We start from the raw sequence: 24,862 nt of genomic DNA, 5'->3' as shown, positions 1-24,862 counted from the left end.
ATCTAACGATTAGAACAATCAGCACCTGGGGCCTGGAGCAAGGAGGCATTTACAAATTAGACTCTATGACTAAGACAGAAGGTCAGTCATGTGATGAGGGTGTAGGGGAGGCTGGGACTTATTGAGCAGGGGTTCCCTGGTGGTGGCTCAGACGTAAAGAATCTGGGACCCAGGTTCGATCCCTGGGTTGGGAAGATCTCCTGGAGGAGGGCATGGCAACCCACTCCAGTATTCTTGCCTGGAGAATCCCATGCACAGAGGAGCCTGGCGGGCTACAGTCCATGGGGTTGCCAAGAGTGGGACATGACTGAGCCACTAATACTTTCACTTTCTTTTCCCAAACCTGGACCTGGCCACACAGTAGGAGGTGAGAGGCCAGCAAGCAAGAGACGCTTCCTCTTTACAGCCACTTGCTATTGCTCATGTCACTGCCTGAGCTCTGCTTCCTGCTCAATGAGCTCAAGAAATGTAACGCACGTGAATCATTCCGAAGCCCTGCCCCTGCCCCTGCCCCCCTATCCGTGGAAAAATTGTCTTTCAGGAAACTGGTCTCTGGTTCCAAAGTGGCTGGGGACTGCTGATGTAGACAGAGCAAGAGAGCAGCGATTTTGAGTGGCCTGATCTTAAAACCACCGTCAGCTTGGAAGCAATGCTGCCTCAGAGGACTGCACGCCCCACCAACAGCTTGACTGCAACCTCAGGAGAGGCCAAGCTGGAGGCTACCCTGCTAAGCTGCTCATGGATCCAAATCACAGAAACTGATAGGATAAATGTCTGTTGTTTAAAGTTGCTAAATGTGGGGATAATCTGCTGTGTAGCAATAGATAACTAATGTAATTAGTTTTATAATTGGGACAAGTTTTATTTTTAAAAAGTAAAAGAGACACTTGTCTTTCAGAGAAAGAAAGGGCTTCGGTTTGAGGCTTCCATAAGTTTTTGCTGATAGGTATCCTTCTTCTCCCCCATGACTGTGCATGCCTGCTGAGTCACCTCAGTCATGTCCGACTCTTTTCGAACTCATGGACTGTAGCCCATCATGTTCCTGTCCACTGGATTTTCCAGGCAAGAATACTGGAGTGGGTTGCCATTTTTCTTCTCCAGGGGATCTTCCTGACCCAGGGATCGAACCATCTCTGGCGTCGCCAGCATGCAGTCAGCTTCTTTACTGCTGAGCCACCCAGGGAGCCCCTCACCCATGATTACTTACCTGAAAATCACTATCTTAAGCTCTGTTTGGAAAAAATATTATGTGTTAGAAAACATTAAGTAGTTTATATGGTAGAAAACTGACTTCCCAGATGTTTGCTCAGTAGAAGTGTTACTGAACCTTCTTGAAAAACCTTCTGATTGAACTGTAGAAACATACATTTCATTATAATTTGACAGCAGAAGATAGGGGCAAAAGGGCACAGGTGTGGAACTCAGTAGCGGGACTTTTAGTTCCATCTTGGTCCCTAACTTGGTCACTAAGACCTAGGACAGTAGGTCTCAGTGTGGATTCTTTGGAAATAGTGGGGCAAAGTCAAATATCTTCTTCACACATCTTACTCAAGATCCATAAAATGACAGGGAACATGCTGATGTAAACTTAAATCTAAAATACAAAGAAGTTGACATATGAAATTGTTATTACAAATTGAATGTAATTTTCAATATTTTAATCTTTAACTGTATCTGTCAAAACATCAGAGATGAAGATTTAACTTGCAGAGTGTGCCTGCCATGTATACTAATTGGCAGTCAGGACTTGTCAAATTAGTTTGCCAAGTTTGCTTTCAATAAAAATTATTCATTTTTTTCATTTCAAATAAACACATTGAATATGCACTCTATGATGTGAATACCATTTAACTTCATAATTCTTATTTTTAGATAGGTAGAAGGAGGGCAGATGGAGGCTTGCCATGAACTAATGGACTGGAAGAAATAAGATGCAGACTGAAAGGAAAAGCCAGATGAAAGAGGAGCATTTTCCAGAACAATCTTAGGAAAGAATATATAAGCGCCCCCTGGGGTACGCTAGTCACTTCAAGGGGCTGTAAAGCTCTTTATCCTATGACTTCTAATCATTCTTGGGTATAGTTATTCTTGTCCTTTTTATTTCCTGCATAATGAAAATGACATCCTCACACACAGATAATATTATTATTATCAATTCATGGTATTGGTGCTAGTGTGCCTATACTTTTGGGTGGATTTCTATTACACTACAAAGATAACCGAAATATATTCGCCAATGATACAAGGAGTAGAAGTGCTTTGATCGACAAGAACCATTCAGCATTTTGGATGGGAAAGAAAGCCTGACACTGAAATGTCATCTGTACAGAAGTCAGGACAGTAAAGAAATAAAAGCGTTGAAAATATAAGCCCAGATTTTTAAAAAGCCATTTATTTTAAAAAACTGGTTTGTCAAATCACATACACGAGCAGATACACAACTACCAAAGTGGCCCTGTAACAGACACCAGTGGGGCGTTCACCACACAGTACCTGAAAAATACAGCTAAAAAAAGGGGAGTCTGTGGAGTATTTCGCCTCAGATACCTACTGGACTCCCTGTTGAATGGCTTTAAGTTAACAAATAGTGAGTGAGAGGTAGAGTCCCAAGTATAATCGCTGATGCCTCAGGGCTCCATTTAAAAACAAAACAAAACAAAAAACCATTTCCCCCTTGGCAAAAGGGAAGCCTATCCTATTTTTTTTTTTTTTTTCCTTTGTGAAAACGGAAGCCAAATTTCTCTTCTCAAATGGCTCAGCATTCCCATAGAAGTCTTGTGTGGTGACCTGGGTATTGTGCTTCTGGAGCCACCTAATTCTCTTCACCTTCAGATTCAGATTCTAGGAGAGAAAAGAGAGACAAGTCAGGTCGTTTTCTTCTGAGACTGTTAAACAAGATCAGGAAATAGTTTCTACTCTTATCTCCCTGTCCTCTATAAAAAGACATTTTTGCCTGGGTGTCCATTGACTAAGAGAGTCATAGACGGGGCAGACAGCAAACTTTTCGATTTTTAAATGAAATTGACTTTCTAAAAAGGCAACATACTCAGAAATATTACTGGTGACTATAACTACTTGTATGTTTCTGGATCATCAGCTTCTCATGCCTAGTTGGATTAAGTCTCATCATTATTGCTCTTCCAACTTGTATTCCCACTTTAAGCACGTAAACCAGTAAAGGCGCTATAAAAAATTGATATAATCCCATAAATGTAGTTATTTTTTTCCTTTCACATCTGATTATTTCTTCCTCTTTGTCCTCCACTAGGGATAATTTCATGCATTGGAGAAGAAAATGGCAACCCACTCCAGTGTTCTTGCCTGGAGAATTCCAGGGATGGGGGAGCCTGGTGGGCTGCCATCTCTGGGGTCACAGAGTCGGACACGACTGACGCGACTTAGCAGCAGCAGCAGGGATAATTTAAGAGATTTTGTTTTGTTTATCATGCAGATATGTTCATTGCGTTGATTCAGAAATGAAGGCTCAGAACTTCAGTTTTACAAAGCCAAAAATAAAAAAAGAATCTGTGGAGGGAGGGGCTATTTTGAATTACAGTGAGAAAGGATCTGCTAAATGGCCACCAGGGCTGTTAAATACAATCATACCTTCTTCTGCGTTTTGTAACCACTCCACAAATTTCTTCATCTGGTCAAGGAAAACACTTTTGCCTTTGGCAACATGTGCTTCTTTGTACCACTTCAATATCGCTTCTTCACTCAGCACATCAGCTGCAATTTCAAATCAAACATTTCAAAGTTATTACATACATATCATGTTTGTAAAGCAAGTTCATGTGTTACAGTTTAATAGAAAGCAATCACTTCAAATATTAAAATTCTGTTATACAAGAAACGCATATTGAAACTTATCAGAAGACAAGAACCAAGCTTGTTTCCACATAGCACAGTGCCCTGTGTATGTTGGCAGTTCGGGTGGTGATGTTTAGTTGCTCAGTGGTGTCAAACTCTTTTGTGACCCCACAGACTGTAGGCTTTTCTGTTCATGGGATTTCCCAGGCAAGAATTCTGTAGTGGGTTGCCATTCCCTTCTCCAGGGGACCTTCCTGACCCAAGGATGGAAGCCTTGTCTCCTGCCTTGGCAGGTGGGATCTTTACTTCTGAGCCATTGGGGAAGCCCAGTAGATAGGACCGTCAGTACTTTAGTGATGATGGTGAGGCTGGGACTTGGAAATCTTAAGAGTGTTAATTTGCTGGGAGGAAACTGGGTTATTTTGCCAATGAATCAGCAATTCTAGCATTTCAGAATACCCTTTGTCCTGCCAGTTTCAAACACATCTTGATTAAGCAGCGACCTCAAATGACTGGTCTTTTAAGGGGATTTACTTTAGGAGAAAAAAAGGGCAAACGAAAAAAAATATATTGTAGATAGAATGCAATAATGATAATATTAATGATTAAATATAAAGATGAGCTTCCTGGGTATACCATGGGACCAATATACACAGAATCCAAAGTTCTACATCATTCTATCGCTGTCCTAAATTTATTTTCCCACAATATCTAAATCACATGAGTTTCCTTAAACACTATTCAGAGAGAAAGACGTGTTAGACAGACTTCCTACAGGCTTTTAAGAGAAAGTATTATCTATTAAATGCTGCTGCTGCTAAGTCGCGTCAGTCGTGTCCGACTCTGTGCGACCCCATAGACGGCAGCCCACCAGGCTACCCCATCCTGGGATTCTCTAGGCAAGAACACTGGAGTGGCTTGCCATTTCCTTCTCCAATGCAGGAAAGTGAAAAGTGAAAGTGAAGTCGCTCAGTTGTGTCTGACTCTTTGCGACCCCATGGACTGCAGCCCACCAGGCTCCTCCGTCCATGGGATTTTCCAGGCAAGAGTACTGGAGTGGGGTGCCATTGCCTTCTCCGTATCTATTAAATATCTACTACCTAAAACTCTAAATTCCACAAATATACCTTGATACCCTCAAGTTATCATTAATTCAGAATAGTTAATGTTAAGAATAGAAAGGGGAATGTGGAAACAATAGCCTACATACTTTGCCAATGTTGTAATGGGTTGTCTTTTGGGGTTTTGGAGTGTGAAATGAAATAGAAAGCATATACGTAAGCCATTGCAAATGCTGATAAATCATTCTAACGATGTTTTTGTAGTTAAAATATACCTTTAACTTACAAAAACAAGAGAAATGATTTGATATTGTTTTCATTCATAATATCACTGATCTTTTCATAACAAAAGTCTTGTTTTTTAAAATTAATAACTGGCTCTCAGATTCAATTGAAGAGATTAAATTGACTAAAAATGCACATGATTGGTTTTAGAAAATATAAAAGTGTGTTTTATTTTTTATTTTGATCATTAAATACACTACGTTTTGCAAAGGAAGATAGAAATCTGGGTTTATTCATTTATAAGGACTAGACTTAGAAATTATAATTAAGAGTCCTAAGGAATAAGCTTCTAGTCTTTGAATTTCTCATGTTTCCAGCTCTGCACTCTCCACTCACAATGATGAAAGAACTTTCCTAGCTCTGGCCATCAAAGCACAGTTTTCATAGCCATAGGAAGAAGATGGTTCACAGCTCGAGGAAGTGATTTATTACTGGGTAAGAACGCTTTGCAGAAAATTTCCAGGAACACTAATTATCTCAAACATGCATTTTAAAAGTCCTTTTTATAGAATTTGTTTTTATGACATCTTTAACATGCCTGTGATTTATACTAGTAACTTCCAAACTGTTTTCATCATGTTCTCCTATCAGCAAGACAATTTTGAGCACATACACTCCCAATATATGTATATTTTTTGGTTTACAAACTATATGCATGTACTAACAACTACTGTTTATGGGGTTCTCAAGGCAAGAATACTGAAGTGGCTTGCCATTCCCTTCTCCAGTGGACCACATTCTGTCAGACTTCTCCACCATGATCCTCCTGTCTTGGGTGGCCCCATACGGCATGGTTTAGTTTCATTGAGTTAGACCTAACAGAAGCAGAAGATATTAAGAACAGTGGCAAGAATACACAGAAGAACTGTACAAAAAAGATCTTCACGACCCAGATAATCACGAGGGTGTGATCACTCACCTAGAGCCAGACATCCTGGAATGTGAAGCCAAGTGAGCCTTAGAAAACATCACTATGAACAAAGCTAGTGGAGGTGATGGAATTCCAGTTGAGCTCTTTCAAATCCTGAAAGATGATGCTGTGAAAGTGCTGCACTCAATATGTCAGCAAATTTGGACAACTCAGCAGTGGCCACAGGACTGGAAAAGGTCAGTTTTCATTCCAATCCCAAAGAAAGGCAATGCCAAAGAATGCTCAAACTACCGCACAATTGCATTCATCTCACACACTAGTAAAGTCACGCTCAAAATTCTCCAAGCCAGGCTTCAGCAATATGTGAACCATAAACTTCCAGATGTTCAAGCTGGTTTTAGAAAAGGCAGAGGAACCAGAGATCAAATTGCCAACATCCGCTGGATCATGGAAAAAGCAAGAGAGTTCCAGAAAAACATCTATTTCTGCTTTATTGACTGTGCCAAAGCCTTTGACTGTGTGGATCACAATAAACTGTGGAAAATTCTGAAAGAGATAGGAATACCAGACCACCTGACCTGCCTCTTGAGAAACCTATATGCAGGTCAGGAAGCAACAGTTAGAACCGGACATGGAACAACAGACTGGTTCCAAATAGGAAAAGGAGTACGTCAAGGCTGTATATTGTCACCCTGCTTATTTAACTTATATGCAGAGTACATCATGAGAAACGCTGGGCTGGAAGAAGCACAAGCTGGAATCAAGATTACCGGGAGAAATATCAAATAACCTCAGAATTGCAGATAACACCACCCTTATGGCAGAAAGTGAAGAGGAACTAAAAAGCCTCTTGATGAAAGTGAAAGAGGAGAGTGAAAAAGTTGGCTTAAAGCTCAACATTCAGAAAACGAAGATCATGGCATCTAGTCCCATCACGTCATGGGAAATAGATGGGGAAACAGTGGAAACAGTGTCAGACTTTATTTTTTTGGGCTCCAAAATCACTGCAGATGGTGACTGCAGCCATGAAATTAAAAGACGCTTACTCCTTGGAAGGAAAGTTATGACCAACCTAGATAGCATATTTAAAAGCAGAGATATTACTTTGCCAACAAAGGTTTGTTTAGTCAAGGCTGTGGTTTTTCCTGTGGTCATGTATGGATGTGAGAGTTGGACTGTGAAGAAAGCTGAGCGCCGAAGAATTGATGCTTTTGAACTGTGGGGTTGGAGAACCTCTTGAGAGTCCCTTGGACTGCAAGGAGATCTAACCAGTCCATCCTAAAGGAGACCAGTCCTGGGTGTTCATTGGAAAAGACCCTGAGGCTGGGAGGGATTGGGGGCAGAAGGAGAAGGGGATGACAGAGGATGAGATGGCTGGATGGCATCACTGACTCGATGGACATGAGTTTGAGTGAACTCCATGAGTTGGTGATGGACAGGGAGGCCTGGTGTGCTGCAGTCCATGGGGTTGCCAAGAGTCAGACACGACTGAGCGACTGAACTGAACTGAAAAACTACTACTGTTAATGTTATAAAATAAAATATAGAATTAAAGGGAAATTCTATTTTTTCTTCTCACATAATGAATCGTGTTATGATACAATGTACAGGTTGCAAAGGTGACAGAGTGTAGCTTAGTGACACTGTCTCGTGTCTTCCTTATGAAGGTTGAGAGCTCACTCCTGCGTTTGATTGCCCCAGAGAGGCCAAAAGAGACCGTGCAAGTACTAGAATCCTTGTTGGTGACTGTGCTTGTGAAAAGGACTGTACATGACTGGTAAAACTTACTGGATATATCATCTACTGAAAAAGCAGACCAACTTTGTGCAGAGCTGAGCTCGTGGAAGAATTTAATAATAAACACCTGCTGCAAGACCAAATTTCTAGGGAAATAAATGATAAAGAAGGGACAGAAGCAATGACACAGGGCAACTTTGAGGCCAAGTGTGAATATCAAAAAGAAAGTTAACTTTTGTGTAGGAAAAAATCTAATCACAAATGGAAGGAGCTCCTTGACAAATGTAGGAGAGAGAGAACTTGTGTTTTCCGCTAAGGAAAAGTAGGGAGAAGAGTTCATTATAACCGGGAGATGGAGATGACAAAGTGTTGGGATCTCCCCCAGCTACCTACTAGGAATACAGACGATCAGTAAAAGTACAGTAAGAAAGGAGACTTTCCACAGTTGCACTAAGGCCCCTCATATTACAGTGCGTTTCTCTCCCTTCTATGTGGCCAACTTCTTCATCACCTCTGGGAAAATACTCTGGTCCCTTGAGAGCCTTCCCTTTTCCTTCACCAAGTTAGCTTCAGTTCTGAGTTAGGGGCCCCTCCACTGTTATCCTTCCACTTTTCATCATCATTTATTGGTACCAGCCTTATTTTAGCCACTGATATGGTGATTATAGGAGAGGGAAATGGCAGCCCACTGCAGTATTCTTGCCTAGAAAATACCGCAGGCAGTGGAGCCTGCCAGGCTACAGCCCATGGCGTCTCAAAGAATCAGACACGACTGAGTGAATGAATACACACACACATTGTGATTATAATTTTGGATTTTTTCTATACTCTGAAATCCGGGCAGTCAGGGACTATTTTGTTCATCTCATTTCCAGCATTTAACATAAGACTTGGCAGCTAGTTTGCACTCAGTACATGTATAATAAATAACCTGATGAGAAAAACTAAATATGTCTCAATGTGTAGAATTTTAGTTCAAAACTTGGGTTTTCATGAGGATCAAAGAGACAATATCCTAAGAGTGTTATGACAACTGCAACCTGTTAAGTGATGTCAGTTATTTAAATAGTTAAGTTGAAAACGATGTCACTTGAAACATAAAATTCAGTACTTTTTATGAGCAGTGTCGTATAGGAACGTGAGTCAAACATAATTTACCCTAAGAAAGCTGGGACTATATGTGAGGAGGTCAAAAATCTTTTAGAATAAGAAGCTTCTTTTAGAAAAATGTGTGTGAGGAACAGAATTTAACCTAAGATATATCCACAAACAATAAAACCCATAATAGAGATACTAATAGTACTTGAGGCGGTAGTTTTATATTTTTCCAAACCTACATGCTGAGAATACAGTACCTAGCTTTAGGAAGAAAGAAATTTATTTTAGAAAGTGAATAATGCAATATTAGAAAAGTAGTGACGGACTTACTATTTTCCTTACTGCCTTAGAAATGTAAAAATCTAGATTCTAGTACAAAATGTAAGTCTTCAGTAAGTGACCAATCACCACTTTCTCCTTTCATTGCTGCAAAGCATTACTCAAAGTTTATTCACTTTCATTCCACTATTTTTTTTCAATAAAATATATAAAAATAAAAATTTTAATAATGGCATTCTTTTAAGCAATTAGGTTTTCAGAGGGGACATAGGGAGTCATATCCCACAGTTTCTGTTATCCTCAAGTTCTAGCAATACAGGAAGATGAGTGTATGTAATAGAGATACTCAGAGAAGGCAATGGCAACCCACTCCAGTACTCTTGCCTGGAAAATCCCATGGGCGGAGGAGCCTGGTAGGCTGCAGTCCATGGGGTCATGAAGAGTCGGACACTTACTGAGCGACTTCTAAAATGGGAAAGGAGAAATGATTTCCATTACATTTTTGAAAACTGGCTTTAAAGCAAAATGTAAAGGGCTTCCCATCACTAGATAAAAGAAGCAGACAAAACACTATTTGATATTTGTAAAATGTATATGTGTATATGGAATGAATGGTTAAGCATAATCTTAACCATGTTACTATAGTTCATGGGATTTGTCACTTCTGGCATTCAATAAACATCCTTTAGATCAATCAGTGATCTGAGACCAACAGTCACAGCATCACCTGGAAATTTGTTAAAAGGGAAATCTGAGGGCCCAAGGCTGGACCCACTGAATCAGAATCCTTGGGGAATCTGTTTTAACAAGCTCCCCAGGTGATTCACACGCACATAGGCACTGGAAAAGGAGTGTTTTAACAAACACAGTCCTCAAGTCTTCCTAGGCATATGAAACACAGGACAAGAACATCCAAATCCATAGAAAGACAGAGGAAGTATTTGTCTACTGGTGCACAAGTGTTTGCTGAATGAAATAAGGCAAAGGTAAAAACTACTATAAAAAGGAAGGTAAACACAGTAACTCTCTTAACAGTCATAAAGAACAACCATTCCTCAGGGATTCCATGTTCTCAAGAGAAAGAAATGCAATTATTTTATTCAGAAAAACAGCCCATATGTATAATTTTGTGGAAAATTGTGAAGTTACTTAGAAAATGATATTCAGTTTTAACTTCTCAGTAAAATATAGTTTAGGTTTCTATTTGCAAGTTTCCTGACTTCATTTCCAAAAACAGCTAGGCCAGAATACGACTGATGCTGACACTTACCTTCGTATGTTCCCTTGGGCCTGCTCATACTCACCACGGACTGCACTAACAGAAACAATCTATTTAAAAGCTGACCACCTAGTTAATCTACGGCCTGCTGCTGCTGCTGCTAAGTCGCTTCAGTCGTGTCCGACTCTGTGCGACCCCATAGACGGCCGCCCACCAGGCTCCCCCGTCCCTGGGATTCTCCAGGCAAGAACACTGGAGTGGGTTGGCATTTCCTTCTCCAATGCATGAAAGTGGAAAGTGAAAGTGAAGTCGCTCAGTCATGTCCGACTCCTAGCGACCCCATGGACTGCAGCCCACCAGGCCCCTCTGTCCATGGGATTTTCCAGGCAAGAGTACTGGAGTGGGTTGCCATTGCCTTCTCTGAATCTACGGCCTAAGGAACAGCTAATGCCTCTTCTTTGTACTTCTTGGTGCCCATTTCTTGGATATAATTCCAGGCCACTGTTCCTTAGCGTTTGGGGCTGAAGAATAGGAAATAACTCAAGCCGCCAGTTTTGCTAGCTGTTAGTGGTTGTTATAAAAAGTGTAATGCGGAAGGATGCTGATATTCATTAACAGTTAAAAAGAGAAATCTGAAGAATAGGACGTTAATAGTTAATATGCCACCTAAAAGCCTGTACTGATTAATAAGTAGTTTGTCTTGGGCACTGGGCACCACAGGTATGTTGCCATGGGACCTGCAGGTCTGGTTCTGATGGGTTGCCTAGCATTAAGACATAGCTATCTCATGACCTGGGGTATCATGTAAGCCCTAGTTTTAGGACATTGTTATCTCACAACCATATCCAAGCAAGTCTAAGACAGACCTGGCCCCCACCCCCCACCAAAAAACAAAAACACCTTTTACTGAACTTCGAATGGGACTCTGCAGTCATCACAGTGACCCACTGACACAAAAAATTGTGCCGAATGCCTTAGTGCTGAGAAAGCAAAAATATCACCCACACGCTTGTGGGCAAGACGAATGCATCTGAAGAATCGGGAGAGCCAATTAAAACTCTGTGCAATGCGATCACGCGTTTTTTCCCAAATAGCTAGCAACCAGTGATGTAAAATTTTTACATTCCAAACTGTCATTCAAAACAGACAAATTTAAGAACGCATCAAAAAGAAAAGAAACATGTGACTGGTATTCATTTATGTGTTTGTTGTGTGCGTGTCTGTCAGTCGCTTGGTTGTGTCTGATTCTTTGTGATGCCATGGACTGTAGCCTGCCAGGCTCCTCTATCCCTGGAATTTTCCAGGCAAGAAAACTGGAGTGGGTTGCCATTCCCTTCTCCATGGGATCTACCGGACCCAGGGATTGAACTTGGGTTTCCTGCACTGCAGGCGGATTCTTTACCGTCTGAGCCACCAGGGAAGTCCATTAGTTTATACTTTAGTTTTCTTCTGTGTTATGCCATTTAAGATAGCAGTAATTTCTAATAAACATTTCATCATGTTCAAAATGTATCATTGTTTAAATGCTCCCTCCCCTCCCTCCTCATAAAACTACACAAAGCTATACCAAAGAATAGTCTAGGATCATTTTTTAAAAATATACTATAGGTATAGACATTGAGATCAGTTAAAACCCTAGAGCATTCATTTTTTAATAAACTGGCAGTACCAGTTGTCATGGCAACCTAATCCTTATAAACACAATGAACAGACAGTAAATGTGAAAATCTAAAAATAGTCATTTCCTGGGCAAACAGGAGACTGGTTGAGCCAAATCACTAAAACACAAAGTTTAAAGCTAATTTAGAGCCAGCTTGATGGTATCTGAAAGGTTTGAACATGCTTCTGGTGATCACTGTTGTTAGAACTAATCCTTACAATTCGAACACAGACCTTCTTTTTAGTAATTACAGTCTTTTTCACCATCCCCCCTCCCCACCTCCCAAAATTATAAGTTCATCACCAGTCTTCTAGCCATTTCCATCAATGAGAAGTGCACAGGGGCCTAATCAGACTGGGACCTGGGGCCACAGGCGTCTATGGGGTTTGTATTAATACCTTCTCTCTCTACATAATGTGGCTGCCTCACTAAAATTCAGAGATGAGCAGAAACCCATGTCCCCCTCTGCATCCCTTCAGATCATATCAGATCAGTCGCTCAGTCGTGTCTGACTCTTTGCGACCCCGTGAATCGCAGCACGCCAGGCCTCCCTGTCTATCACCAACTCCCGGAGTTCACCCAGACTCACGTCCATCGAGTCAGTGATGCCATCCAGCCATCTCATCCTCTGTCGTCCCCTCTCCTCCTGCCCCCAATCCCTCCCAGCATCAGAGTCTTTTCCAATGAGTCAACTCTTCGCATGAGGTGGCCAAAGTACTGGAGTTTCAGCTTTAGCATCATTCCTTCCAAAGAAATCCCAGGGCTGATCTCCTTCAGAATGGACTGGTTGGATCTCTTTGCAGTCCAAGGGACTCTCAAGAGTCTTCTCCAACCCCACAGTTCAAAAGCATCAATTCTTCAGCACTCAGCCTTCTTCACAGTCCAACTCTCACATCCATACATGACCACAGGAAAAACCATAGCTTTGACTAGACGGACCTTTGTTGGCAAAGAAATGTCTCTGCTTTTGAATATGCTATCTAGGTTGGTCATAACTTTCCTTCCAAGGAGTAAGCGTCTTTTAATTTCATGGCTGCAGTCACCATCTGCAGTGATTTTGGAGCCCAAAAAATAAAGTCTGACACTGTTTCCACTGTTTCCCCATCTATTTACCCTTGCTGTGGCCCAAAAAGAGCTTCAACAAAACACGGAAACATAGAGGCAGAACAACACAGATACATACCTTTGTAAAAGAGAACCACAATCTTCTGAAAGGCTTTCATGAAATGGATGTTGTCATAGCAGTATTCCTGAACCTTCTGCAGAAGGATCAGCTCTGACTGGCCTTGGGAGCTGAACACAGCCAGGAGTGGAGCGTATTGCTGGAAGAGGAGTGGGGAGGAAGACCATTCACTTTTGTTGGGAGGTATAGGGCTGATGCCACTTGAACCACAGTGGTCACCTGGAGATTTGCTTAGAAAACTTCCACTTTGAGGATTATCTTATATAATGTTGTGTCCAACCAGAATGAATTTTTCATCCCTGCACCATATCAGATTTCTCTCTTTGTACCCGCCTGGAGATTTGCTTAGAAAACTTCCACTTTGAGGATTATTTTATTATAATTTTGTGTCCAACCAAAATGAATTTTTTATCCCTGCATCATATCAGATTTCTCTCATTGTACCTGCTAAAAGAGACCAAATAGGAACTCCTGACTCTGTCAGAGACAATTGCATGCTACTGTGTTCGTCTAATGGATATTGTGAAAATGAGACAGAGATCCTAAGTTCTGAAGGTTCCCAGGCCTGCTGTGATTCCTCCACTCCTGGACTATGGCTCTGCCACCGGAAGAGTAGAGGTCTCTTCCCAGATGCCCTCACAAAACATCTTTATGGTTTTGTTCATATTGCTCTTCTGTCTTAAACGACCTTGGCTTCTCGTTCTTGATGTGTGTGTGTGTCTTTCGGTCCTGTCTGACTCTTTGTGACCCCACTGATTGTAGCCCGCCAGGCTCCTCTGTCCACAGAATTCTCCAGGCAAGAATACTGAAGTGGGTTGCCATTCTCTTCTCCAGAGGATATTCCCAAACCAGGGATCAAATCCAGGTCTCCCGCATTGCAGGCAGATTCTCTACCATCTGAGCCATCAGGGAAGCCCCTAGATGTTGATGTTTGGCTATTATTTTCTCCAAGAGTTACCGAGCTCAACACAAACTCCTCCTTTGATCCTTCCCTGCATAGAATACTCACTGCTCTGTTCTCCTAAATATTGAAGAGTTATCTGATTTACATCCTACCAAGTTTATACTATGTAGGTGCTTGCTTCCCAATTCAAGTGTAAACTCTGAAGGCAGGTTCTAAGTTTTCTACGTTTCTTAGTAGTTTTACAGGGAGAGGATGATAAAAGCAAACACATATGTATCCCCATACAAAAATATACAATTTATACAATCAGTTGATTTCTTCCACCACTCACTTTTCAAATTCTAACGTCAACTTGTAGCTTACTTAAAAAAAATATGCCTTAAGAATTTTTGTCAGGTAGAAGGAAAACTAACAGACTGTATTCCTCTTTAACTAATACTGAGTATATGACTATTCTGTGGATTTTCTGATGTTGTTTTTAATAAGAACTTATCCTCAGGTACTTCACAAGCTCTTACATCTCAAACATTTTAGGTGGTGGCATATTTGAAAGGAAAACCATTAGGAAATATACGTTTGGACTGAACCTGCGAGCACTATGATTAGAACCCATCTGTCCCACTGTTAGACCTGCAGCTGGCCTGCAGCCCAGACAGCCTTGCTGGGACCCTGTACCTTCAGGTGTTTGAGGGCCTGCTCCGCCACGAGTTCCTCCTTCTTGTTCCACTCCACAGCGTTCATTATACAGGTCCACAGAAGTCCAATGACTGCTGTTTCTGGAAGATCATTCCTTTTCATTTCTTCTTTAACATAGAGAACCACCTACATTTCACGAAGAGAGGAGTCAAAAGAGGAACAGGCAGGTGGGGAGATCCCCCTCTCTCTGTGCTTAGTCAGTAAAAGGTTTGGGGCAGACAGATACGCTGCTCAGTCCCTCCCTTCCTGGCATATGCTCTCAAGTTCCAAGGCAGAGGAGAACACAATGATTTGTTCTCAGAGCGGATTTATTTTTAGTCCCCAAATTAATAGGCTTAGCTCTGGCCAGGAGCTGCTGGGTAATAGAAAATAACAGCGAATCTTGGTTTCTCAGGGTTAGTCTTTTACAGGCAGGACCCCTGTTGAGTCCAGCAGGGCAAGGATTATTTAAGCCAGTCTGACTTTCTGGGGTTTGAAGAAAGCAACAGAGCTGTGAATGTCTACTTCCAATCCTCAACTTAAAACCTCTTGATGAAAAATATCTTGGGTTGGTATGAGGCACTCACTACAATTTATTCTTTAATTATCACTTTTGAATATCTTCATGCCTCATGTAAATAAACTGTAAGGTACAAAGACTTCTTTTAGATGGTATATATCAATGTTGCAACACTCAGCAGGCTATTTTCCCTTCAGAATTACTTTTAAATGTGCTAATGTATCCTAAAAACCTGATCATACAGAATAAATTCTGCCTAACAGTGTATTTTATATTAAACTTGTTTGAAAAAAAAATCTTTCTCCTTTTGAAATAAAATCCCAAATAGAGCTGAGGACTTCAGTGCATGCATGTACGCTACGGACTGTAGCCCACCAGGCTTCTCTGTCCATGGGGATTCTACAGGCAAGAATACTGCAGTGAGTTGCCATTTCCTTCTCCACAGGATCTTCCCGGCCCAGGGATTGAACTTGCATCTCTTAAGTCTCCTGCCTTGGCAGATGGATTCTTTACTACTACCGCCACCTGGAGGGCTTAAGAAGTAATTAAAAACCATAACGCATCTTAATGTACCACTTTGTGAACAGTACAACTACTTTTCTCCCTTCCTTTTTAAAATGAAAGTATACTGTTTATTTCCTGACAGCCTGGATTGCAGCGGGTAAAGCAGCTTTCGAGAAAAGAAGGAATGGAGGAGTCCCAGTCCTCCAGCTGACAGGGAAAAGCTGCAAAGAAATGTGACATCTCTATCCCTGAAAGTATCACAGTGTTCGTTATAGTTTGCTTTTTTTCACCATGGAAAATCACATTCAAGATTTTTGCTTGGATAAAGGTTACTGAATATATTGCTGGCCTTAATGCTATGAAACTTAGGACTAACACCTCCACCTGCTGGCCAGAAACCATCTTGAAATCTCAAATTTTAAACCATACACAGTACCTTGCAAGGCTCTAAGCAAGCAGGGTGGTGAGGGTTTGGGACCTGAGGGTAAGTGGCAAAAGGAAAGGACTCTTAATGCAACTTTTGAATTATTACATAAAAGTTTTTTTAAAGTTCAAATGGGAAGTTTTCTTCAGGTATGACTTAAAAAAAAAAAAAAGATACAGTCATAGCCACAAGAACTATAGCTATACAAAAATATAGTATTTACATTATGCAGATACCCAGTTATTGCGAGTGGAAGCCAGCAAGTCACTGGTCCAACTGGTCTTTATCCATGACGTGAATGCAAAACCACCCCTTTTTTGTCTTAAAATTGAAATCTACATACATTAAGCTAATACTTTACCATATTATATAATCTGCAATAAAATGGGAAAAATCACCTTAAACTGAGGTATAATGCTAGTGGATAGCAGCTGACAGTGAATCTATTAGGCAGATGAAATATTTTGACAACCATAGTGACCTGGTAAATAAGTCATTTGTATGGAAATAATCATTATTTTCTGAACATCCTGGAGGATGTTTTTGATACTGAGCCCATTTATATGGTATGAAAAGGACCTCAAGTTCATAGCAATGAACGAAGGGCAGTCTCCTTTAAGGGCGGTAAAGTATGTACTGCACAGTCTAGGATATGCCCCTTGCCTGTGGTTTTGTAGTGAAGTGAGCCCATGGTCCTCACCTCCTTGATCGGGCATTCCTGAGAAAGACGCTCCTGGAGTTCCTTCTGCAGCTCCTTCCTGGTGCCCAGGGACTGCTGGACTCGGAGGAAGTCGGAAAGCTCCTTCAGACCTGCGTCAGTGAAATATTTAGCGAAATGATCCACACTCTGTCTGTTAACTGGGAAGAGTTCCTGAGAGAGAAAAGACGAGAGACTGTCATACAATAAGCCATTCACATTCTGAAAGCATAAAGAACATTTTCATATTAAAGTAGCACTTAGACTATTTCATGAAGAAAAGAATAAGGATTGATTTTTCAAAAGAATACATCTCAAGGTATATTTCTTAAGCACTTGCTAAGACACCTTTCAAAATTAGGCAATTTGACAAAGAATAAAAAATGTTAATCAACTCACATAAACTAGTTTCAGTCATTTGGAACCACTATTTACTTTTTCTTTTACTTTAATTGAAGTGTAACATATGCAAAAACAGAGCCAAGTTTGCTAAACTAAGTACAAATAAGGTGATAACTGAGTAAGGCTGGGATTATTTTAAACCAATAAGAAAAATGGAAATTATTAATCATACTGTTTACTTAAGTATGAGTTAATAGACAAAAACCAGTTTTAGTAATGCTGAAATGATTTGAGATACTATTTAAAAAAAACCCAATATTGACTATTATCATCTCATAGACCTCAATTCACATTCTGAGAAAATGCTGCTATTAGTCTAAAATAGCTCCGAGAAGGCAATGGCACCCCACTCCAGTACTCTTGCCTGGAAAATCCCATGGATGGAGGAGCCTAGTAGGCTGCAGTCCATGGGGTTGCTAAGAGTCAGACATGACTGAGAGACTTCACTACAGGGAATTTTTGCTGTATCTCTTAATAATGGTGGCTCTAAATTAAGTTCATGGTGAGATCTAATCTAGACCTGCCCTACCAGCTCTTTAATTCATTACATAATTCTTTTGGAAATTTTTAAAAAGCGCAGTACACCATGGCTGCTCTTACATTTTTACCTCATTTCCATTTCACCTTATACAGCTTGGCAGGGGCTTAGGAACACTTAGTCATGTTCTAATCCTGTGTGACTCCCAGCACTCAACTAAGAAAGCAAGGCGGTTTTCAAAGCTCTCACATTTTTCAGACTGTTGAAGAGTCTACAAAATAGATCCAGACTTTTATGATGGCTAGATTTGCATATATATATTGGCCAATGGCTGTATGGGCTTCAGTAAAAATCTCTGAAGAAAGATCTGTAATGAGTTTGCCACCAAGTATAGGGACGTAGCCAGATGGCTTCTGTCATGATTCAAATTTCAATATTCTGTGTACCATCATCCCATAACCTGCCTGAGCTGAGTCATGAGTTTCAAAATGTCAGAACAGAGTTGGTGGGAGCAGCATTAAAACATACATCCATGTTAAGCAAACATTTCAAAACTGACTGAAGTTCTGTCATTGATATTTGTCAAGAGGTCTTCTGAATTTGCTGGGGGCAGGGGACTAATCTAATTTTTACTTTCTTCTATGAATCCAGATATGAGGTATTATGCTAATAATTGTACACAATAGAAGTTCTACAGAAAAATAAACTGAACCTCAACAAGGTTAAACAACTAATTAGGCTGCATGACTCCAAAGTCAGTAACTATTTGTGCCAGCATTCTGTATTCAATTTAGGAAGAATGTGACTGCAAAGTCTGATCGAAAGTTATGTTCAGAGTAATACATCATCAAAAGTGATTTTTTACTTTTATGAACTATAACCATAATCCTTATGAATGACACGTAATATACTAAATTCTCTTTTGCTGTTCCCAACATGCCATGCCTCAAAGGCTTTGCCTGAAATACTCGTCCTGAATATATCTAGATAGTTAGCTTCCTCATGCACGTTACCTTATGACAGGCCTTCCCACACCACAGACACACCTCACTGTTTCACTACTTGGTTTTCCTCTCAGAGCACTTTTCACTTTTTATTATACTACACATTTAAATTAATTATTCAGCTTATTGCCTGTTCCCCTGCAATAAACTATAAGCCCCAGAAAGACAAAGGTTGCTTGTTTGACTTTATTCAATAGCTTCAGCTCAATATCTTGATCACTGTTCCCTTTTCCACTGATGGGAGAATGATGTCTCCCATCTCCTCTCTTCTGGGAGTTGCTATATATTTTTCTTGCTTCTGTATTACAGAAGTAGGTAATTGCTAAACTTTGAGAATATGCTATTTCCCCCCCAAATGTGCTAATGCAGAGGGCATTTTGTTAAACAGCTTAGTGAAACAAAAATTTCCTCCTAGATGGTGGAACTGACACTCTAGTTCCTCATTCATTTGTAAGTCAGCAAACAGCATGCAGGCATGGTCTAAGACATAGCCACCCTGTCCTCACGGAGTTTCTGGTAGAAACTGCTACCTAAGCTTTTCATGCTCAAAATACATTAAACAAAGAAACCTAGTAAGAACACTTAAATGATATGTGTTTTTCAAAAAGGAAATACATTAAACACTTGTTTTTTTAAATTTTAAATTATTTTTAAACTTTACATAACTGTATCAGTTTTGCCAAATATCAAAATGAATCCGCCACAGGTATACATGTGTTCCCCATCCTGAACCCTCCTCCCTCCTCCCTCCCCATTCCATCCCTCTGGGTCGTCCCAGTGCACCAGCCCCAAGCATCTAGTATCGTGCATCGAACCTAATGAAGTAACCTAATCAAGTTAACCAAGCTGTGATTACTGGTGTCTTTGCTGCTGCTGCTAAGTTGCTTCAGTCCTGCCCGATTCTGTGCGACCCCACTGACGGCAGCCCACCAGGCTCCCCCGTCCCTGGGATTCTCCAGGCAAGAACACTGGAGTGGGTTCCCATTTCCTTCTCCAACGCATGAAAGTGAAAAGTTAAAGTGAAGTTGCTCAGTCGTGTCCGACTCTTCACGACCACATGGACTGCAGCCTACCAGGCTCCTCCATCCATGCGATTTTCCAGGCAAGAGTACTGGAGTGGGGTGCCATCGCCTTCTCCGTCTTTAAGGAACCATACTTTAAGTTAGAAGAGCATAGCTTTTTCAAAAGTTTAATATAGGAAAGAAAGGTTCACTTTTACCTCCTAACCCACACTCACATACAGTGCCTTGTAAAACACCTGATAATAAGCATAAAATTGTAAGGATGAATGAATAAAAAATAAATTGGTATTAAAAAAAATAAAATGGATAACCAACAAGGACCTCTTTGTATCGCACACAGAACTCTGCTTAGTGTTATGTGGCAGCTTGAATGGGAGGGACGTTTGGGGGAGAATGGATACATGTATATGTATGGCTGAATTCCTTTGCTTTTCACCCTAAACTATCACAACACTGTTAATTAGCTATATCTCAATACAAAATAAAAGTTTAAAAAAGAGAAATAACTGAGTCTTCTATGTTAAGTAGTAATTGACTATATCTTTTTTCCTAATAATTCACCCAGCTCTCCTTTAAACAAGTGTTCAGTGAAGTCCCTCCTTGTTGTACCTGTCTTCACAGGTGGAGAAGTAGCCCATGAGTGGATTAAATCTTCCTACCCCACTGACAGACTTCTCACTGACTTCTTCTGGCCAAAGAAGGCGAGCTTCTATAACACCAGAAGGGCTCACTTTGGTGTCCTGTATTCCTGTCCTCTGACATGAGGACAGAAGGGCTCTGGTCGGAGCTGTTCCTTCACCATGGGTCCCAGAAAGAAAGGGCATGTAGATCTCAGTGGCCTTGCTGAGCTAAGATACAGCTACTCCACAGGCTCAGGGACAAGAACACACTCTTGCATATGAACGTCCACTGACATCAACAACCTATTCACTTGTCTTCAGTGACTTCCAGACACCCTACATTGCTATGAGTGGGTTCCACAAAGGCAGGAAACTTTTCTATCCTGTCTCTACTGACTCTACAACTTCTAGGCTGGAGCCTGGCACAAAGCAGACACTTAATAAATACACACTAAAATGAAAAGTATTGTCAGTGGTAAAAATCAACAAGAATCTAGAGTTAAATTTTTCTTCTTTATAAAATTCTAAAGACTTCCAAGAGAGCTATTTTAAGGTAAATTGCAAAAGATAAAGGAATTTCAAGTCCTTGAAAATACAAGAGTTTACAATGAGCCAGATTTAGACTTATCCCATGGATCAATACCCTTGCACAGTAGGACACGCTGGAAGAGAAAACAGATAAGAAACTAGGTGAAGAGAACATGGCAAGCATGTCTTTCAACTTTAGACTTTGTCCTAAAATTGTAAAGGCAATTTCACTTGGAGCAATCTTTGTCACAGCTGTGGCTTCTAGCAGAAAGAAATTATAGGGGGCAGATAGAAATTATGAGAGCAAATATTTTTCTTGATTTTCTTTGAAAAATACTGAGATCAGTGTTAGTCAACTATGACTCAAGATACCCATAAATGTCTAATTAGGTGAGATCAATGTGACCTCAAATTTCATACTAAAACTTTAAATTTCTACAGTTATTAGCTGCATCAGAGGTAATTCTGATAAATTTTTTCACTATGTCAACAAACTTCCAAATTTGAAAGTCTCCATATTCCCTGTGACTCTTTAATTTTATCATTCCATTTATTTATGCAACAAAGATTAAACTGGAATTACTTTCTATCCTACAATAATACAGAAATAAAAGGAACCATGTTCCAATTCGACATAGACTCGGGCATTTGTGCATTACCTTGCACACACTGACAGAGCCACGGCAGAAGCATGAAACATATGACCCTTTGCCCAAACAACACTTACAAGCAGCCTTTTGTCTAAGTTGGCTTTTCTCAAAGAGGAGGTAACAGAGTTGGCATCTTTTTCTGCCATCCATGCTTTAAAAAGTTTGACAGCAAATGAGGCTGCAATGCCTGTTAAAAACAAGAGAGAGAGTAAACCTTTTATAAGAAAAACTGCTTGTGATAATGCATAAGGCAACATTTCCCATTAGGTGCCCTGAAAATGACTAAATAACTTAGAGGCTTGATTTGGTACAAAGGAAAAATGGAAAGCTCTCTAGGCTATTCATTACTCAAAAGAGAATATTTTCATGAGAAGGAAAAAAAGAAGTTACAGTACTTTTCTAACTTGGACTCCTGAATTCCAACCTGTTTTAACTGTAAGTTTATTTTTACCGTGGCCAAAACCATATTCAAAGCCAAGGATGTTTTAGTGTTTTGCCCCTATTTCACTCTGTGGTTCACCAATATTCCATGTTTATAACAGTTATCCTGAGGTACAACAAATAAATCATGAGCCGTACGACTGAAATGTCAACATGTCAACTAATCTACTGATAAATGATGCCAGCGAAAGAACATCAATAGTGACAGGTATAAATAAATAAAGTTACAGATGAACATGCATCATTTACTTTACAGTTTTACTTTTTGTAAAAAGCATTTTAAAATATTCATGAGTTAAGCTATAAAAATGTCAGTTCTGTTTTCAGCTGAAATCTTTTCTGGATGTTTTTAAAGAGATTTTAAAAATTGCTATGTTAATCAGGAATCCACTCAATTACATACTCATTTATAACAGGATTTATTTCTAAATATAAGTAATCAGATAACTAATAGACAGCTTTTCTGTGAACACTCTAAATGTCTAAATTAATGTTGCATTTATTTAATGAAAATTTAAGGAGTAGTTGATACATTAAACTGATTTTTCTGAACTGAAGACTTCACTATTGTTGGTGGTCTAAAAGCAGTCTCTAGTCCCCTTTCCTAAGAGAATTCCCATCTTACTGAGGCCAGGTGACTTCTAATTAGTCTAAGCCCTGGCACCACCCTCCTTCTGCAATGATTAATAGTGAGGGAAAAATTTGAGTCCTGAATGACATTGCTGTTCACTCTGAAGTCTGTTCAACTTTTACATATATTGTTACATAAGAAATAAATGCCCTTAAATGGGGGAGGGAATAAATTAGGAATTATGGGATTAACACATGCTGCTACTGCTGCTGCTGCTAAGTCGCTTCAGTCGTGTCCGACTCTGTGTGATCCCACAGATGGCAGCCCACCAGGCTCCCCCGTCCCTGGGATTCTCCAGGCAAGAATACTGGAGTGGGTTGCCATTTCCTCCTCCAAAGCATGAAAGTGAAAAGTGAAAGTGAAGTTGCTCAGTCGTGTCCGACTCTTAGCGACCCCATGGACTGCAGCCTTCCAGGCTCCTCCGTCCATGGGATTTTACAAGCAAGAGTACTGGAGTGGGGTGCCATTGCCTTCTCCAGGGATTAACACATACCTACTACTATATATATAAAATAGATAACCAACAAGGACCTACTGTATAGCACAGGGAACTATACTCAATATTTTGTAGTAACCTATAAGGGAAAAGAATCTGAAAAAGAATATATATCTGAATCACTTTGCTATACACCTGAAACTAACACAACATTGTAAATCAAATTTGCTTCAATTAAAAAAATGTAAAAAATAAAATTTAAGAAAAAAAGAAGAAATGCCCTGACACAGACATTTATGTCCTGTCTTCCAGTTACTTATAGGTAAACAAGTCCAACTAATACAGACACCAGCTTTACCCAATGTTTTTCTTTTGAATAGCAGAGAAACTAAGCCCCTCCAGCCTCAAACTAAGACAATAAACATGAGCTAGAGAATTTTATGTTGTCAACTTGTTGACCTGGATTTTTAATATTATCATTACTTCATAGTCAATATAAAATTTAATATAAACTTATGTAGTTAAAATTTTTAAAAAGGATCTTGTAATCCTCATCGTAAGTAAGAGAAATAAAGTATGCCTGAAACTAGGAGTCTAAAAAAAAAAAATCAGGCTCAAACCTATCACTGTGCATTAAACGTGGCTCCTGGTGGAAGGATTGGAGAAACTTTGTACTTGAGATTCTGCTGAATGGATGATTCCCCTTGGCCATTTGTTGGGTGGGAAGTTGGGGAAAAGGTATAATTTCATAACCCTTTCCTATTTGGGAAGAAAAAGTTTAAGACTTCAGTTTCTAAAGATGGTGGAATATAAGGAAGAACCATATGACAGAGGCACTATATCACTTCTATTGCAAAAGTATACTTTCCTACCCCTCCTAACATTTTACCATAAAAAATTTCAAGAAGAACTTCTTACAGAAGAACTGAACAAACTGAAAAGTAAACACTCATGTACTCACCATCTTGATTCTGCAGCAGTTAATGTTTTGCTGTATTTGCTCTATCACATTTGTCCATTTATCTTTCTAATAATTTAATTTTAATACATTTCAAAAGAAATTACATACATCATTTAAGTTTTTAATACAACCAGAAAGAATTATTTTCTGTTATAAATGCTAGGGATAAGTCTGATGTTAATTAACATTTACTGTTTACATTTTATCTTTTTCTCCTAGTATAAAATGGCTAGTACCATAAATAAAACATGAAGGATCACGAATTCTCTTCAGGAAAACATTCTAAAGTGCTATAATATTTTAACAATATATTAATAACAATTAGAGAGTCTAAAACTATAGAGAATCTCTAAATAATATGATTTGGCTCTTGATTTACTATTCTTTTCTCAGTTATAAGAAAATTATAACTCATTTCACTGCAGGCATGAATGAGGCTGGGACTTCACATCTGTAGGAGTAAAACCGAATTCTAAGAAGAAACAGATGTTTTCACAAAAGCTCTTTTAATTTATCTTTAAGAAAAAAAATAACTCTTTTGTTTAACTGCAGTTAAAACTTGAATATCATTATCCTCCTACAAGAAAAAAAAAAAGCCCACTTCTGTATTATTCTATAACCATGTAATTGTATGTATGCCCATCAAACTCTTAAATGCCTTAAAATTAAAGCAAAACTCTTAGGCAGCCGTCTGGACTTCTAAAACAGACATAATGAATACTTTAAAAATGTGATCAGAACGAACATCTGGGCACAAGATCT

The 24,862-nt window shown here is 39.7% G+C and overlaps 1 protein-coding gene across 5 annotated transcripts in view; it reads right to left on the bottom strand.

Moving 5' to 3' along the window:
• Positions 1-2,376: 2,376 nt before the first annotated feature.
• BZW2 (basic leucine zipper and W2 domains 2) overlaps positions 2,377-24,862 on the bottom strand; it is a 61,980-nt gene continuing 39,494 nt past the window's right edge. For 4 of the 5 annotated variants that reach the window (XM_055589911.1, XM_055589910.1, XM_055589913.1 and 1 more), the window contains exons 7-12: positions 21,709-21,818; positions 16,931-17,101; positions 14,783-14,929; positions 13,204-13,342; positions 3,607-3,729; positions 2,377-2,841 (exon numbers count right to left, since the gene is read on the bottom strand). In XM_055589911.1, coding sequence (XP_055445886.1) covers positions 2,813-2,841; positions 3,607-3,729; positions 13,204-13,342; positions 14,783-14,929; positions 16,931-17,101; positions 21,709-21,818 — 719 coding nt within the window. In that variant the 3' untranslated portion in view covers positions 2,377-2,812. Of the gene's footprint in view, positions 2,842-3,606; positions 3,730-9,525; positions 9,607-13,203; positions 13,343-14,782; positions 14,930-16,930; positions 17,102-21,708; positions 21,819-24,862 lie in introns of those variants that run through there. The other variant, XR_008717654.1, reaches the window with a different exon arrangement.

Source organism: Bubalus kerabau, chromosome 8 (genome assembly GCF_029407905.1).
Source record: "Bubalus kerabau isolate K-KA32 ecotype Philippines breed swamp buffalo chromosome 8, PCC_UOA_SB_1v2, whole genome shotgun sequence".
NCBI lineage: Eukaryota > Metazoa > Chordata > Mammalia > Artiodactyla > Bovidae > Bubalus > Bubalus kerabau.
The sequence above is the reverse complement of the archived record's forward strand: the minus strand, read 5'-3'. Positions and strand labels throughout refer to the sequence as shown.